Here is a 16923-nt window from a genome sequence, read left to right as displayed (position 1 = left end):
GGAGGCGGCGCGGCCTCATTTGCATAGAGGTTACCGGAACGCGGCCAATCGCAGCGCCGCAGAGCTGCCCCGGAAATTTTCAAAAAGCTCCGGCCCCGCACTCAGTGCGGGAGAGCCCCTGGAGTACGGCAAGAACCCGGCCGGCATCGAATCTGTCCAGCCAGGGGCGTCTAAGGGCCGAAAGCCGCGTAAATTCCAGCCTAGGTCCTGGTATCTACTTGGGATCCCTGCCTCTTCAGGGACAGGGACAGCGCGGGGCTCCGAGCTGGAATGGCCTGCCGCTGCCGCAGGCAACAGATCTTCGCGCCTCCGAGGGCCTCCGAGAGGCTGCCATCACACTCCCCAGTCCTCCTCTCCTTCCAACCCCAGAGGGACTGGCAGAGCTGTCACTTGGCGACCCTCCTGGGGGTGGAGAGGGTTAAGTGCTTGGGTCTGATGGACGCTGTTCGCTTGAGCGTAGCAGGGATCAGACTTCTGCCCTTCCTCGCCTGCAAATCCCATCCCTACCCGGGCCAACCGGGCTACATGGTTTTGGGGGCGGGAGTTGGAGAAGCCCTAGACCGCGCGTCAAGAGATGCCGGTTCAAGTCCCAGCAACACCGATTACATCCAGCGAGCTGGCTTGAACAAGTCTGGTCTCAGTCAAAGCGTCTCTGACCTCAGGTGAAATGAACTCATTAGTATCTCTTCCTTCTTCTGTTTTGAAGATCACCCAGGTATGGATGGAATAGCGCCAGAAAGCCTACAGAAGGAGCGCTAGTAGCACATAGTAGTTACTTCCTAAACCTTTCCTGAACAGCGGCCGACCCGCCTTCCCATGCCAGAGATGAAACTCTTTTTCGTTGTCTATTGGAGGTCTTGTAATTGCTAGAGAAATAGAAACACTTTTTCCTGGGAAAGGAACGGAAGGAGGTAGTTACGATGACACAGTTTTGGACTTTTGTAGGGTCCACTCAACTAGGCTGGGCGAGTACTTATAACTTTCCGAGGCTCCGTTTCCTAAAATCGAGGGAAGTAATCGCCTACTTCGCAGAGGATGTGATGAGATTCAGATGTCCAACACCAAAGCTGGCACGTGGTGGTAAATAAACCAGGGTTCCCTGTTCCCTCCCTCCTTCTCACAGTCCCCTTTGGAGTTATGGCTCTTGCTCCATAGTTCCTAGAACAGCTATTATCTGATCTGTAATCACTCGGGCACCTGCAAAAAGGCTTGGGGCCACAGTCCTCTACACTAGTTTTTACCGAAATTGGGGTAAGGCAAGGCCCAAGCGCCCAGGCTAACCCTACGCCCAGGCTGCAGCTTCCAACTGCTCAGCCAAGAGGTTGGAGCTGTCTCTAAGGTGCACCCCAAAACAGCCAGGAGTGAGAGGATACTGTGGAATCAGTCCCCACGAATGTCCAGACGCCACACCATGACGATGCAGTTCCTTCCTCTCCCTCACTGCTCCCGGGCTCAGTAAAGCGCTTATAATATCATTAGCCGAGGTGAGTAACCGACTGCGGCCCTGCCAGTGGCAGAACTCCTACTTAACTCCTCGAAGGGCTCGTTAATGGGCTAATTGATTAGGAGTCAGCAGCGCAGCCGGGACAGGGGGAGGCGGGAGGAGGGGGCCAGGGTCTGTGCGCCGCGGCCCGGGAGGCTGGCGAGGGGCAGGTGCCGGCCTCCGTCACCGCATTAACCTCTTCAGGGCTCTGCGGCGGGGTCGAGACACATTACAAATGGTCAGCTTTAATCATGGTGTCAGCTCATTAACCCGGAAGGACCCAATGCTGAAATACAATTTGTGAGTCCTCCTATACGCGACCACAGCGCAGGCTCCGGGGTCTTCCCACAGCCCCTCCGGCGCGCTCCCGCTCATTTGTGGGGTAGAGGGGAAATGGAAGGAAAAGAAAAGTCCGACTCTCTAATCCCCTGCCTCTCACTCGCACCCTGAGCCAAGACAATCCCTGGAAGGAATTGGCCAGTCCACTTGGCAGCAGAGCCAGCCACTCCGCTGGGGAAGAAAGCTCAGGGTTGGGGGAGGTGGAGTTGGTTTGAACGTTTCTGCGCTAGCTAGTAGTTGGTGCCAGGAACATGCTGGGAGCGCCTGACATTGTTCACTTTAATCCTCAGAGCAAACGTGATGCACATCCCCCCACACACACACATCGTACAGAGGAGGAAACTGAGGCTCAGAAGAGAAAGTGAATAGGTTTAGCAGAGAAAGCAAGCTCGATGCTCAAAGTTGTTCCACTTCAGATGCCACGCCCCCTGGGAGAGAAGAGCGGGCATTGACATTGAGCTTGTAGAAAGGCAAGACCCAGGACACTAGCAGGGCTGGTTTATGCATGGGGTCAAGAGCCAAGGAGTTGACATCTTTCAGGGAAGGGAGGCAGCGTCCTGGCCTCTGAGGTGGGCTTCAAATAAGCAGCTCCCAGACCTGCAAGAAAATGGAAAGCCCACTAGGGTAGCCGGGCTGGAGGACTCAAACTGGAAAACCAGGAGGTCTTGTGACCCCATTTCCCCGCTCTGGGTTGGTTTGGGGGAGTCAACAGGAGCCATCTGGGGTAGTATTCCTCCAGCCCTGTCTCCTGTTGGCATTGAGGGTCTGGTCCTCACAGGGGCACTTCCTTCGCCCCCACATCCGGCACGTTTTAAGCCTGGAGCACAAATGCTTACTCACACGCATTCATTCAACAAACGTTCTGTCCCCGCTCCCCACCTCCCAGCCAGGAAAATGGTGGTGGGCCCAAAGCGGAGCCAGTGGAGACAGAGCAGACTTTGCACTCTGCCGCCCCACATGGGCTGCAGCTCTCCTGTGCTCTCCTCGATTCCAGTGGTCCTGGAGCATCAACAGCAGTCACAATGCAGGAGTCCAAAGGGTGAAGACACTATTTTCGTAGCCACCCGTTTCGGAGATCTCATCACCGAGAGCGCAGAGGCCCGTAGACGCCCTCTCCTGGGCCCAGCGTAGCTGCAAAACCCACTCCCAGGAACTCAGATGTACCAACCACCACCCATGGACACCGGGTCTCTCCATCCCCAAGTATTGCAATCCTTCAGCTCAGTACCACTCCCACACCCTGCCCCACCCTCCTCGTCTCGGGGTAGCTCCGCCCCTTCCTACTGCACGGTTTAGGAGCCGACCTCCTGGAGGATTGCCTTCCGCGTCTCTGGGATCGCCCCCCCCCACACACCCTCCTAGGAATAAGGAATAACTGGGTTCCAAGGAATGATAAACTTTCCAAGACTGAAAGAACGCTTAAAGTTTAGGTCCCGAGATTATGCCACTGCTCAATATTAAAGCGGCCCAGAGCAAACTTGCCGAGGAGCCTAATAAAAATTGATCCTCTCTGCTCTGCGGCGGTCGGGAAATAGGCTGGCTGAGCCGGGTAATAGTGGAAGAAGGCTCCCTCTGAAATGACAGATGAAGTCATAAACAAGTTTGATCTTGGAATCAAGCTTCGATAAATATTAAACACAGCCTCCCCCCCCCCCCGCCTTTACGCGAGTGGATTATGATATATGGCGCGTCCAAACTTTAAAATAAGGAAATACCAGAGAAAATGATCTCAATAAATTTTCTAAGTATAAACGTTGATTATGTTTCGATTTTCATTCAAGGGCCTCTGCTGTTCGTTCTTTGGTGCAAATGACATCTCGCAATAGGCTTTTGGGGAAAAGGGCTCCCTATTTGAAAAAGAGAGCCCCAGAGGTGTACAATTTATGTAATCTGCGGCTGGAAAATGAATTGTGTAATTTATTGGAAAACAGAAAGTCATGAAGATTGGATCAGCATAGCCGAGTCTTGACACCCCCCCTCCCACATCCATCAAGTTCCAATTAACAGCCTAACCAGAGAGCTTTAATGGGTTTCCAATCTAGTGGCCTGATAGACTCATCAATTCCTCTGGGAGAAATTAAGAAAATCGACCGCCCCTTGGCGACGCAGTGTCATTCCTTTCTGCAACTATATGTCAAATTAAAAACACAATTAAAATTTAAACTGTTTCAATCAAAGGGTGCCCTGCAACCTATGTTTCACTTAATAGAACTTTGATGAAAATCTGATGCGTGTACTCCATCACCAAGGGGGGCGAGGGCAGCATAGGAGCTCACCAGAGATGGAGATTCTTTATATTTCTTTAAGACATTATCGCTGGGGTGAGACACACCAGGTGACTCCACCTCGCGGCTCCTGCCTGGGTGATGGGCGCAACACAGCTCTCTCCTTCACTCTCTCCTTCGCTCTCGCTCTACACCTCTCCCCCATCTCCTTTTCCTCTCCATTCATCCCAACCGGAAGGGATCTTTTTGGACAATTTCCCCCTCGAGAGGCAACTCCTGGAGCAGCCTGAAGCCGCAGCCAAGGAAAGGATCTGGGCGAGTACTACCAGTATGCACCTCCCCGAAACTCTCCAAGGAGGGAGGCTGCGGCTTCCAGCTATCTCTTGCCGGGGTCTCTGAAAATGCCCAGACGCCCTTAAGATACACTGTGGAGTCTGGGAGTTGGAAGTGTATGGGAGGATTTCCAAGCAGGGAGGGGGATGCTGAGGGAGGGGGTGTGTGTTAGTTCCACTGAGAATTAAGGGTTTTTGCCGCCTCAAACCCTGCTGCCCACCTTATCCCCCCATTAAAAGTACTTCCGCAGGAGAAACAAGCTGGGGGAAAAGTGCATCCCCAATCTTAACCTAGGATCCCTGTCGGAGGTACCAGCCAGTGCTCCAAAGTATACTCAGCACAGTTATTTTCACAGATCTTTCCCCTCTTCCACTACCACCCCCTCCTTGTTTGCAGATCAAAAGGTCAACGCCATCCTCTCTGCACACGGAAACCGCAGGCACCTGCACACACACAGGCGTTCACTTTTCCAGAAGCATACACCCAAGAGTTGGGGATGGCTTATGCGCTAAAGTCAGAAGGACCCGCACCAGCCCTAGAGGCGGCCTGCCAGTGGGCGGGAAGCTGAGAGGAGGAGCCTCCAGGAAGCTCCTGCCGGGTCAGGTGTACTCGCCAGTGCCTGCCTGGCGCACTGAGCCTGCCTGGCCGCTGGAGGGATTTCTCCGGGAGTCGTGGTTCTTGATCCTTGGCCCCGTCTCACGCGGACCAGTGGGGCGGGGCGTAGCGGGGTCTTCTAGATACTCTGTGGAGTCTAAGTTTGGACTATTAAGGGAGAAAGGCCCCCAGCTGGGTCACTGATCCTGGACGACCCGCAGAGGCAGGACGGCTCCGCCCGGCTGGGGTGGGGGTGAGGGGGCGGGCACGGAAGCTGTCCTGGACGGCCTAGATGGCGAAAGGGGTGAAAGCTGGACCAAGGACCTGGCCCAGGAAAACAACATTGCTAGGCCTCAGCAGAGCGCTGGAAGGCAGCCGGCTTAGCGCCCGAGGGGCCCCGCGGTTGAGACCTCCGCCCTCCCTGTTCAGCGTGGAGCCCTAGAAAGGAAAGCAGATCCCACCGACCTTTTTGCCTTCTCCTATTTCTCCCAGCTCCACTTCCGGACTCAGACAGGAGACCAGTGCGCTTTGGGGTTCTCCGGTGTGGCCTCTGGCTCTGACCCGCCTGGAACTGAAGGGGCGTCCTGCCCAGAATGAGTGCCAGTGGCAGGGGGGCAGTTTATATCTGTCTTGCCGATGTTTGATGTACACACACCCGCACTATTTACTACCAAATAAAAGAAATACATCTGTGTTGCCAACAGAAACAGGTCAGGCGCTGGCTCTGCGGGTCTCCCAGGGCCTAGAGACGCTGCTCAAAGCCACAGAGAACCGAGGAGCCCAGCACCGTGGGGACCTCGGTTCTGAGTGAGGTCCTGGACCAAAGTAGCAGAAAATCCATGGTGGGTAGTTGTCAGCTCCACTAGTTGACCAGATGGCTTATGAGGAGGCTGCACAAATATTCCCAGGGGTTTTTAGGAGCCACTAGGCCCCCCCCCCCGCCCATCCTTTCCCAGGATTCTTCCCAGTTTGCCTCAGCCTGATGCCATTGGAGAAAACCAGCTGTCAGGGTCACCTCAAACAGAGTGTCCAACTATGTGCCTTGGTCACAGAGAAGATGCTAAACTAACATGGTGTGTGTGCTAGAAGCCTCCAGATATGTTGTCTGTTAGGAAGTATAAAGTTGTATGTGTGTGTGTGTGTGTGTGTGTGTGTGTGTGTGTAGCATTTATGTCAAGTGTGAGAGCATCCTGTGTTGTTTACATGGGTATCTCTTTGGGCCATATAGAAAGGATTTAGAGGCAAAATGAAGATTGCAGAGGCTTGAAGATTAGTTGAGGTGCAGATCAGGAAGAATCAGAAATTAGGGTAGGCAGACTGGGTTCCAAAATCTGAAGGAGAAGTCAAAGGGTAAAGTCAGGGTGTCTGTTCAGTGTCCTAGACATGCACTGCCCTGACTTCCGCTATGGAATGCGCAGGGGGAATCTCAGAAGGCACTGTCACTCTGCCCCAACCCCAACCCCTTTTAGTAGTTCCTTTGCAGAAGTTTGGGCTGGGAGGCTCTCTGGGTAGGGGAATAAGATGACACCAGTCAGCTCCTCAGATGTGACAGTCCCATCAAGTGGTTTCTTGGCTTCTCCTGATAGGAAAGCCTCAGAACAACCTGCAGTTGAGGTTATGATGCTTCTTACTCAGAGTGACTTCCATGTTCCACATCCCTGCACCCTGGCTCAATGTGTCTTGCACTGGGAGAAATACTAGAACTGCAGCCAGGCCAGCCAGAGAAGGAGGTTTCCTACCTGGGTCCACTTCTAGGCTCACACAGCTGCCAGTACCCAGGCCACAGAGGCATCACTTTCCTCCCCCAGGCAGGCACCATATTTCTAGGGAGGAAAGCTTTGGCTCGGGCAGCAGAGCTCCCCAACAGAAGGGAAAGGGAGGCTTCTGGGAGCAGGACAAAGGATAAACTGTGCTTGTGGAGAACCAGTTATTTCTTGACTTTGTAAAGACCGGGTCAGTCAAGAACCGTTTTCTAGAATCCAAACAAATAAAGAAGTATTTTCTTGGCGTTTGATAACATCGTGTTCTGGCTGTAAAGTCAAAGGACGTGTTTGCTATTGCAACATCATTTTTAATGAGCTGTTACTGGCCTGTCCGGCAGTTAGTATTGCCAACAGTAAAAGCCATCAGTATGTTTGCAGGTAACACAAGGAACGACATATTTTGACCCCGAATTTCTGTTTATTTTTCATTTACGACACATGCCCTCGTTTTTATTCCAAACCAGAGGGAAATAAAGGGAAATCTATCTTCACTGGGGTCCGGGCTAAAATTTTGCCATAAATACGCATGCCGGTTTATTTGGGAGCAGTTTTCCATCAACGGAAAACGATACTCTACGTTTCAGCCACAGTAGACTCAATTGTGACGATTGAGTTTGAGGAGCTTGGAACGCCCTGGAAGGAGGCCGCGCAGGCAGGCGCTCCCCAGCGGTGGTGTCCTGCCGCGTGCTCTCAGAAATCTTCTTAGCTTTGGGTTCCTCATCTCCCCCTTTCGGCTCCCCAGCTTCAAACGTGCGCTGCCAGGAGTACGCAGGGACACCCTCAGCTTGAAGGCAGGCAACCGCGCTGGTTGGCGAGGACCTCCCAAGCACCTGGCTTCCCCCGGGCCGACCAGCTCTTCCAGGCGGCAGCAGCGCCTTCCCTCTCCAGCTGCCCACCAGCGACGGGTGGTAGGCCGGCGCCCAGCAGCCCGCGGGAGCGGCTAGCTTGGCGCCGGCCAGGACAGGGGACACAGAAAGGCTGTCCTCGATGCTTTGGGCGCCGGTGGACAGAGAAAGATTGCCCCGGAGGGGACACGGTTCTCTCCATTGCGGCTATCATAGCTAGGTGGCTTCGGGTCCCTGGCACTTGGCCTATGAGGACAGCGCCCAATTCCAAGCAGCCACAGCGGTGGCAGTTCTCCCAAGCCTTGCTGAAGCTCCCTCCCCTAGAAGTGGGAGCTGCCATGCCAAGAGTTGGTGGGCTTCCCCAGAGGGCTTGCCGAGGCCCGGGTCTCCCAGGTGGTTTTGGCAATTGGCCTCTGGCCCGAAGCTAAATTCTCAATTCACCCTCTCACTCCCCCCAACACCCCTGAAACAACCAGAGCCGCTACACTCCTAGCCAGACATCCCAAGGACCCTCTGCCCAGAAAGTCGCGACTCTTGAAGGAACCAGTGGTTTGGGAACAAAACGCTAGGCTGTAGCTCTGCGTTTAAAAATACCGTCTTTAAGCTCGAAGCTGTCGCTTTGCTCAATTTCGCAAGCTAGATAAACCTAGGTCTTTTCCCTTTCGCGCCCCATTCTTCCCTACTCCCAAGGCACTTCAAGCCGCGGAAGATACTGGGGAGAGAGCGCCCCTGGTCGCGAACAAAGCCGCCTCTGTCTCCGCCGCCTGCTGGATTATAGGGGTGTGCCTCCAGGTCGGACTTAGTTCAGAGGCAGCCAGAGGGAGACAGAAAAGAGACACCTGCTCTGGGAAAAAATCATCCAAAGTTACACACTCTGGCAACATGAAAACTTCGTTCTTTTCTTTTTAATTAATTCAGTTTCACGACAACATTAAGTGTAACAATATTTTGTGGGTTTTTTCATTTTCTTAAAAAGGGTCTGAACCCAGGAAAAGAGGGGGATGAAGGGAAACAAACTACTGCAGAACAACAGGTGTAGCCGACAGAAAGAAAACAAGATTGGATGGCAGAGCAAGGAGCCCTGCGGATTTTGAGGGTGAATTTTACAAGAAATCTGTACATTTATCAAATAAGTTAAAATTCTCCTAAATTGATTGTCCTTCACTTAAAGCGCTCCAGTATGCCTAACTTACTCCTTTGAACATTGCTACCTATCCTTGTTTTCTTCCTTTCCTCTTCCCCTCTGCTTAATTTTCTCTTTCTAGACGAATGACTGCAATTATACTGCAAAAAGATCTGCTTCCCTCTTAGAGGAAGGAGCAGGGCTCTCAGGAAATTTTGTATAGTATTGCACAGGTCAAAGTACAATAGTTACTGCAGAACAAAAAGGTAGGAGGAGAGGATAAAAGATAAGTTTAAAAAAAAATCAAAACCATTCTCTCAAAATAGGGAATAAAATAATAATAGTAATATCAATAATTTACTGACAAGTGAAATTCCCCCAAATAAACGCTACTAATAAATAAGACTATTCAAACCATGCCAGATGTGGAGCTATTTCAATTTTCAGAGTGCTGATTTTAGGCTGTTTTGTATTTTTTCTCCTTAAACACTTCAGTAGAGAATTCTTGGTCACAAAGGGAGATAGATGAAGATATTCATTGCCACAGACCTCTCAAGGCGAGAAAAGCTAGGAGTAGGGGTTCCCACGAGAGGCTGCTCAGACTCTGAAAACGCAAGAAGTGACTGACTGGAGGAAGAACCACACCCAGAACTCCAGAAATAAAAGCACTACCATGAATTCTTTCCCTTTCTGGACTCTGAAAATCGCTCAAAAGAAAATGAATGGACTAGAAGGATTAGGGTTTGGGGCTTATTTTCCTTCTATAAAAATAAAACCCAAAAGTCACTGATCAATGCAAAGTTAGAGGAAGGGCTGCACCCGCTACAAAAGCTTTTAGTGGGAATGTTTGACCTGGGAATTTTGTCTTTTTCCTAATTAGTAACCACAACCAAAAGGAGGAGGAGAAGCGCCTCAAATCCATTAGGGATGAATTGCACGAAAATACATTGCAAATACTTACAAAACTCTACCGATTGGGGGAGGGGAGGCCAGGCAGCGCGCCGAAGCCCCGTTCCCAAGGCCGCCGGACGTCTCGCCGCCCTCGGCCCGGCCCAGTCTCCTCTGGGGTCTGGGAAGGTGGCCGGGCACTCCCTTCCCCTCCCCTCTCGGGCCTCAGACCGGCCGTAGCAGTGGCACGGATGAAACCACCGGGTGCGAGTAGTAGACCGGGTGCGGGAAGGTGAGCAGCGGCTGGCTGACCGGCACGGGGGCCCCTGCGGCCGCAGCCGCTGCGCCCTCGGCCGCCGAGTTCTCGTGGTAGAGAATTGGCACGCGCACTATGCGCTGCGCTGCCGCGTGGCTCAAATTGGCGGCCTCCAGCTCCGCGGCCAGCTGCCGCTTCCACTTGTTGCGGCGATTCTGGAACCAGATCTTGACCTGCGTCTCAGTGAGGTGCAGCGACGCGGCCAGGCCGGCGCGCTCGGAGCTGCTTAGGTACCGCTTCATGTCGAAGGTGGACTCGAGCTGGAAGACCTGGCTGCGCGAGAAGACGGTGCGCGTCTTCTTCTTGCGACACGCGGGTTTCTTCTCGGGACTCTCGGCGCCCTTCTTCCAGTCCTCAGCGCCCGGCGTCGCCGCCGCCGCCCCCACGTTCGCCCCGGCCGCGCCCGGAGCCGCCTCGCCCTCCTTCTTGCCTTCCTCGGAGTCGCTCTCCTCCAGAATGATCTCGTCCGGGCTCTTGGAGTCCAGCTCCTTGTGGTCGGGGTCAGCCTTGAGCAGAGGCTCGGGGGAGTCGCGGTCCGTGCCAGAGGCTGGGGAGGAGTCCCGCAGGAGAGCCTTTTCCGAAGCTGGGGAGACAGACAGACCAACGCACACACACACGCACACGGACACAGCCATGAGCTAGGCCCGGCTCTAGGGGCCAGCAGGATCAACCCGCGCCGGCCTCCAGGTTCCGGGCCTTCCTTGAGGCCTAACCGTCCCCGCGGGCCTTCTCCTTCCCGTTTGGGCTGGAGTAGGGATCCCCCTCCTCCCGAAGATAGGAGAGCAGATAGTAGCAGCCGGGCCGCTCCTTTGCATTCCCGGGGCTCCCTTGCCAGGGGCCCGCGGAAAGATTCACCATCCGCCTGTGTCCTCCCGAGACAACCCCTCTTTCCAGGCGGTATTTCCAGCCCTGGCCATCTGAAGCCACTCCAGTCAAGCCGGAGGCCACTTTTCCAGGGAAGCGCCGTGCCCCCGGCTCCAACTCCACCTCTTTTCTCACCAAGTGGGATTGAATTCCCGGACAGCGCAACCAAGCGCTCTGGCTGGAGATGCAGGCCAGGGGCGGGAGGAAGTTAGCCAAACACCGGGTTTGCGGGTTGGGGGATCCCAGAACTGCGGTGATAAGCAGCTCCAAGCGGGGATGGGACAGGCGCGGGGAGGGAGGAAGAAGAACGAAAATTCAAAGAGGTCGGTACCTTCAGGTCGCGGGAGGTGGCCGCCGGCGGGGGTCAGGGTGTAGGGGTACCACCAGGCCGGGGAGCGCTCCAGGTAGTGCGCAGGCAGGGCAAACCTCTGCGCTGGGATCTCAAAGCGGGGGAAAGCCAGGTCGCCCACCTGCGAGAGCGCGAAGCCCGCGGCACCCTCCAGGGCCCCTTTGGCTGCGGCGGCTGCGGCGGCGGCAGCGGCGGCGGCGGCGGCCGAGGCCGGTGCGAAGAGCGTCCGTGGGGGCGGCTGCGGCTTAGGGGGTGGCCGGTGGTGGTCTCCGTTGAGCAGGTTCTTGATGGAGAACGGGGACTCCTTGGGCGCAGGAGGCGGGGGCGGCGGAGGCGGGGGCTGCGCGCTGGCAGTGCCGGAGGCATCCGGCCCGGGCTCCGGCATGGTCCCCTCTCCTCCGGGTCCTCGGGAGGGAGGGAGCGGGACGGGCGGGCGGCCGAGCGAGCAGGCAAGCGGCCGGAAATCAGACCATAAACGGAACTCAACTACGGGGCGCAAAGTCGGGGGCCGCCCCGGGCGCAAATCGAGCCGCGGGAGGGCGGGGTGAGGACCGGGCCGGGGCGGGCTCGCATGGGGGAGGGGTCCTGAGGGGCGGGGAGCTGCCCTGCCGCGGCACCGAGGGAGCGAGGCGGCTCAGCGGCGGCTGCAGCTCCCGGGGAGGAGGCAGCAAGAACAGTCCCCGGCTTGGGGCTGCGTCAATCCGGCGCCGGATGCTAATGATGAAATCAAAATGTCATCCAAGTTAAATGCGGGGAGTATACGGCGATTGGGCGCGTACAATGGCAAATGGGATTAGGCAGACGAAGGCGCAGCCGAACCCCGGCCCCGCAGCCGCCTCCGCCACCGCCCCCTCCTCGCCTTCCCTCGGATTTTGGCGCTTTAGCTTCGGGCTATAAGAGCCCGCCTGTTATTGGCTTTATATAGTCCAATTAGGCAGCAAATGAGGACAAACCTATTAGCACAAAAGGATATTGGCTCCCGCTAAAGAGGCACTAGGAGCGCTCCCAGGAGCGCAGGAGGAGCAAGGGACCCAGAGCCCGCGGCGCCCCCGGCCGGCCAGAGCGCACCGACAGGGGCTAGTCAGGAGCCCGAGCCTCCCTCTCCCCCCTGCAGCTCTGGACCCGCTTCTCGCCTCCGGGCCTGCGGGAGGGGGAGGGGCGGGCCAGGCCCTCGCGGGTCACTTCGGGGTTATAAACGCTGGCAGCTGCCGCTTCCCCGCCCCCAGGGGCTTGGCAGGGGCTCGCTGCCCCCGCGCGGCTAAAGAACACCCAGCTCCAACACAGGAGGCAGGACACGACCTCGGACCCCAACGAACTCAGTACTTTCCTACCGGTTAGGGTCCGGTGGCCTCAGCATTTCCCCCAAAGCCTGCTAAGAAGAGAGCGGCCACGAAGAGGGAGATTTGGGTTCACCATCCACCGGCTAGTCGTTAGGAAGGGAGTTGGGGAGTGAGTCCCTGCACTGCAACCGCGCGCTCAGGAATCCGAGTAGCTTTGGCCTTTGGCTCTGGACTACCGAAGAGTGAGCTTTCCCTTGGGAAGTGAAGTGGGTGTGCGTCTCTGCGCACCCGCGTGTGCGCGCAGGACTGGCCGACGCCCGCGCGTCACTCTTTGGGGGTGTTGGGGTAGCAGCATTCTGGCACCCGCCGCTGCACTCCAAAGAGCACTTCTCTTTTCCGGATGTCTGCGCTCCAGGCTAAAGGATCAACTTCGAGCGTACAGTCCCGAAGTCACTTTCTTCCAGGAAGTTTTTCCCGCTGGCGTTTGAAGCTGCCCAGTGCTTTAAAAGTAGCTTTGTGATCGAAGGAAGGCGTAGCGGAGTATTTGCCTCGGTTTTAGCGGTGGCATCCACACCAGCAGCTTGTCCCAAGGGTCTTCAAGTCCCTGGAGAACCTCGTCGGGCCTCTGAGGAACAGCTGGGTGGAAAGTCTCTCTGCTCCTTCGGCTTCAAAAACAGCTCCCCGGGTCGCACGAGGAGCCTAAGAAGCAGGCATTTTTAGACTCTAGATTTAACCAATCATATAAATTAGAATTGTTTGTGGGGTCCCTTCCAGAATGACAAATCCCTAGTCAAAGAAAGGTAGCAAAGTATCTTCACCCACCCTTTGCCTTTGGCACGCCGGTAAAGCCAAAATCTTTTTGTGGCCCCTGTACTTCCCCAATGCCTTCTTTTTCGTTAGGCCCTGCATCGACGGACACGACCATGTGGGGTCACCGAGTGAGAATTGGGTACGTTTTATTTTTCTGTCACAGGGTGTCAGATCCTCCCCAGTAAAATCTCCATAGGTGCATTTAGTGTTTCAGCAAACCTTTACCTACAGAAATAGACCTTACTTTTTCTTTGGCTCTTCCATATAAAATTATTATTACTTTAGTGTGTGAAGGGCTTTAGTGGAATGCAAAACGCTACAGCATCCAAAATCCGAGTTGGAAACAGTCACATTTTTGAGACTCAAGCAGGGTGGGTCTCATGCTCTGATTTTATAGGAGGAGACAAGCATCTAGAGAGGAGACCGGGCCTAGATTACCTAACCAGTAGTCAACACCCAACAGTCACTTTTCCTAACTGCAGAAATCGCTCTAGGCACGTAGGTCTATGCAGGTTGCGTGTGCATTGCCTGCACCGAGCAGGCCAGGTGTGTGAGGCGGAGGAGAAGCTCCTACGGGTGCGCACTCGCGTGGTGGGAGCTCTCCGGTCACAGTCAGATGCGTGCAAACTTAAAGTTTTGACGCAGGAAAGCCGCCTTTCAACTGAGAGAAGTGGAAAAACTTATCACTTCGCAGAAGGCTCGCGGGTGTGGCCCTTGCCTAGAATGTGAAAGTGCCTGGGTTCAATCCCCAGCACAGGGACGGGGGTGGGGAAATCTCAGAAAAAGGAGAAAAGACGGAGGGTTTTTGTCTAGGGCGGGTTCTTGGTTGATCACAACTCCAACACTAGACCCCAATGGAAATGGGGCTTGCCTTGGCGTGAGAAGATTTCAATGCAGCTGTCCTTGACCCTTGCCATGCGGCTTCCGGGTTCTCACCCCTCTTTGGTCGTTCCCGACTGTGCTTCCCCTCTCAAGGGGCGCGCAGGGGCACTGGTGCTTGTGTGCGCTCCCTCGCTTTCACTAGGGAGGGGGTTGTTTGGGTGTCAGCATCCCCAGCCTGTTTTCTGAGTTAGGGAGGCTGAAACTGAACAGCAGGATAAAGACTAAGATCTATCCTTTGGCTTCAAGAAATCCCCAAGCGTCGACAGAGCGGTTCACTTGCCCTCTGGCGAGGGTTGCTGCGTGTTACCTGCGCCCACGACTCCATTCAAAGTCTGGCAAACAGCGCCCTCTATGGGGCATTCTCTAAACCAAGCCTGCAGGCTCGTCTGGAGAAAGCAGTCCTAGCGCACAACATTTAAAAGCCTTAAAAGCCTCTGGGCCTTACCCTTCCCAGCCGCGGTTAGTGAACAAAAGCATTTTTGTCTGGATTCCGGGAGAAGCAAAGGGTGAAATAGCCTGCAGGTCTCTGCCGATCCTTACCTGGCCATCACAGGAAGTGGTCTCCTCAGCCTCCCGCCCTCCTCTCGCTTTTCCTTTTTTAGGGCCCGCTCTGTGTTCCAGGAGGCACAGAGGAAAGGGAGTGGACTGCCTTATTCGTCTTTTTAGGATTTGGCGTGCCATCCGCCGACCAGTGGATGTTCAGTAACCACTATGCGAAGGCCTGCATGCCTGAGTGCGGTGCGGGGATGATGGATGCATGGATGGATTCAAAGTTCCCGTTACAGTGGATGGGCCCACTTTATTTGGGCCTTCAGATAGCTTGACAATACCCAAAAGGAGTTTTTGAAAAGTTTAAGGAACACCTAAAGTCTTTTGATGACATGTTTTACAAAACCTAAAGGAGCCCCAAGGAGAGGACCAGGAGGGTGTTTCACTGGCTGATCCAAGGCAAGAGGGCTGCGGGCAGAGCCCAGTCTCCACGCCACTCCCCCTTGGGAGGAGGGGCCTGGAGGGCAGAGGAGATCTAGAGAACACTAGTGATTAATACACACTTTTACACGAAGCATGAGGCTTGGCAAAGGAAGACTTAAAATAGTCCCCCCCACACACACACACTATTCACAAACCACACATAAGCACACGCACACAGAGAAGTCATTAAGCAGTGCGTTCTCTAAGGAAGGGGAGCCTTTGCATATTTATACCACTTCCCGAAGAGAGGTTGCTTTCCTCTTGGATCAGAACAGGCTTCCTGAGACAGCCTACCTTACCCAGAAAGAGGAGTGGAGACTATTTAGGCTTTTTTTTTTCCATGGTGGGGGGAACTGGGGACTCGGCCACTCGACCACTGAGCCACATCCTCTGCCCTATTTTTTTTTTTTTTTTTTAAAGAGACAGGGTCTCACTGAGTTGCTTAGTCCCTTGTCTTTGCTGAGGCTGGCTTTGAACTCTCCAGCCTCCTGCCTCAGCCTCCTGAGCCTCTGGGATTACAGGTGTGTGCCATGGCGCCCATCTTATTTAGTCTTTTAACCAAAGCTACAGAGACCCAGACTGTAGGCCCCCACAATTAAAGGAGCCAGAATTTCCCCTGGTCCTGATAGTCACATTTACCCTCTCCATCTCCTGCTTGTGTGACCTTGATTTGTAGGCAGAATGGATGAAAGCATGGAACTGTGAACCTGGGGAAGCTGGGTCCCTGACCCTCAGTCTTGGAAAGCTCTTGCCCATCTTTTCACAGGCCACCAGGAATGCTGCCCCCAACCCCTTCCTTTGGCTAGTGAATGGGACCCTGAGAAAATACATAGTTCTAGGAGATGAGACACAGTGGTGCTGTCCCTGATTAGGTATGTGTCCTGAGTAGCATACAATGTCCTTAGAGTGGCTGTAAAGGTGATTTCAGCTAAGAGTCACCCAGTCCTCATCATATACCAGGCACTATATCTGGTGAAGTAGGTAGAATTATTACTCCCACTGGACAGATGAGGAAACTGAGGCACAGATGGTATAAAAATGGGAGCTGCAGAGTCAACGCTGGCTACTGCTCCTATTAATCTTCATGCATTCCCCCTTTATTTACTTATTTATACAGGGGGTTGGATACAGGAGCTCTCTACTACTACTGAGCTACTTCCCCCTTTAAAATTGTTTTTTTGTTGTTGTTTTTAATTTTGAGATAGGATCTTGCTAAATTGTCCAAGCTGACCCCAAACTTGAAATCCTTGTTTCATCTTCCCAAGTAGATGACAACTATGTACCACCATGCCTGGCCTTATTCACTCTTCAAGATGAGCCCACAGGCCAAAAATGTGTTCTTGAAAGTCTTCTCTGAGAAAGCTAACAGGGGCCTGGGAGGACTCCTTACTCTGTCTCTCCTACATCCTCTCTCTTTTCTCTTGTCTTTTTCTAAAGCCCTTCTCTCCAAACCAGAGTCCTAGGTTGCTTTCCATGTTTAGTGTTCTCCTGAGGGGAAAAGAACTGCAAATTTTTGCATTTTGCTCCAACCAATCTTGCTGTCCCAAAGCATCTGAATATTCTGTGAACAATGGCTGGTAATTGACTGAGGTTTTGACGGGACCCCGAGTCTGAGTCTCATCTTGATAATAATGCTGCATGAAAATGAACCCACTACAAGCAAAGCAGGATTTGTGTCCTTGGGAAAAGTTCACGGTCCCAGACTCCATCCTGGGTGCTTATCTTCCTCCAAGGTCCCACCCCTGAGACCTGCTGTATTTGCCACACCTCAGCTCAGAGGGAGGCTACTAACCGCAAAGCTGTGTGGACACAGTCATTATTCTTTGGTTTCTCTTATCTTGCTAAGACAGGCTAAAC

At 54.1% G+C, this 16923-nt stretch overlaps 1 protein-coding gene across 1 annotated transcript; it reads right to left on the bottom strand.

The window, feature by feature from the left end:
- Positions 1–9818: 9818 nt before the first annotated feature.
- On the bottom strand, positions 9819–11507 carry Hmx3 (H6 family homeobox 3). Its single transcript, XM_026384323.2, has 2 exons — positions 11105–11507; positions 9819–10492 (listed from the first exon to the last, which is right to left on the bottom strand). The coding sequence occupies exons 1-2, from the start codon at positions 11505–11507 to the stop codon at positions 9819–9821; spliced, it is 1077 nt and encodes a 358-aa protein (XP_026240108.2).
- Between the last annotated feature and the right edge of the window lie 5416 nt (positions 11508–16923).

The sequence above is a fragment of the Urocitellus parryii genome, chromosome 5, assembly GCF_045843805.1.
Source record: "Urocitellus parryii isolate mUroPar1 chromosome 5, mUroPar1.hap1, whole genome shotgun sequence".
Classification (NCBI taxonomy): domain Eukaryota; kingdom Metazoa; phylum Chordata; class Mammalia; order Rodentia; family Sciuridae; genus Urocitellus; species Urocitellus parryii.
This window is presented reverse-complemented; position numbering and strand designations above follow the sequence as displayed.

What these genes read in the sequence shown, in the direction of transcription:
- Hmx3 (XM_026384323.2), bottom strand. Translation starts at nt 11,507, where the DNA reads ATGCCGGAGCCCGGGCCGGATGCCTCCGGCACTGCCAGCGCGCAGCCC. An exon ending in CCACCTCCCGCGACCTGAAG is followed by an intron (nt 10,493 to 11,104) that starts GTACCGACCTCT and finishes CTGTCTCCCCAG; the next exon opens with CTTCGGAAAAGGCTCTCCTG.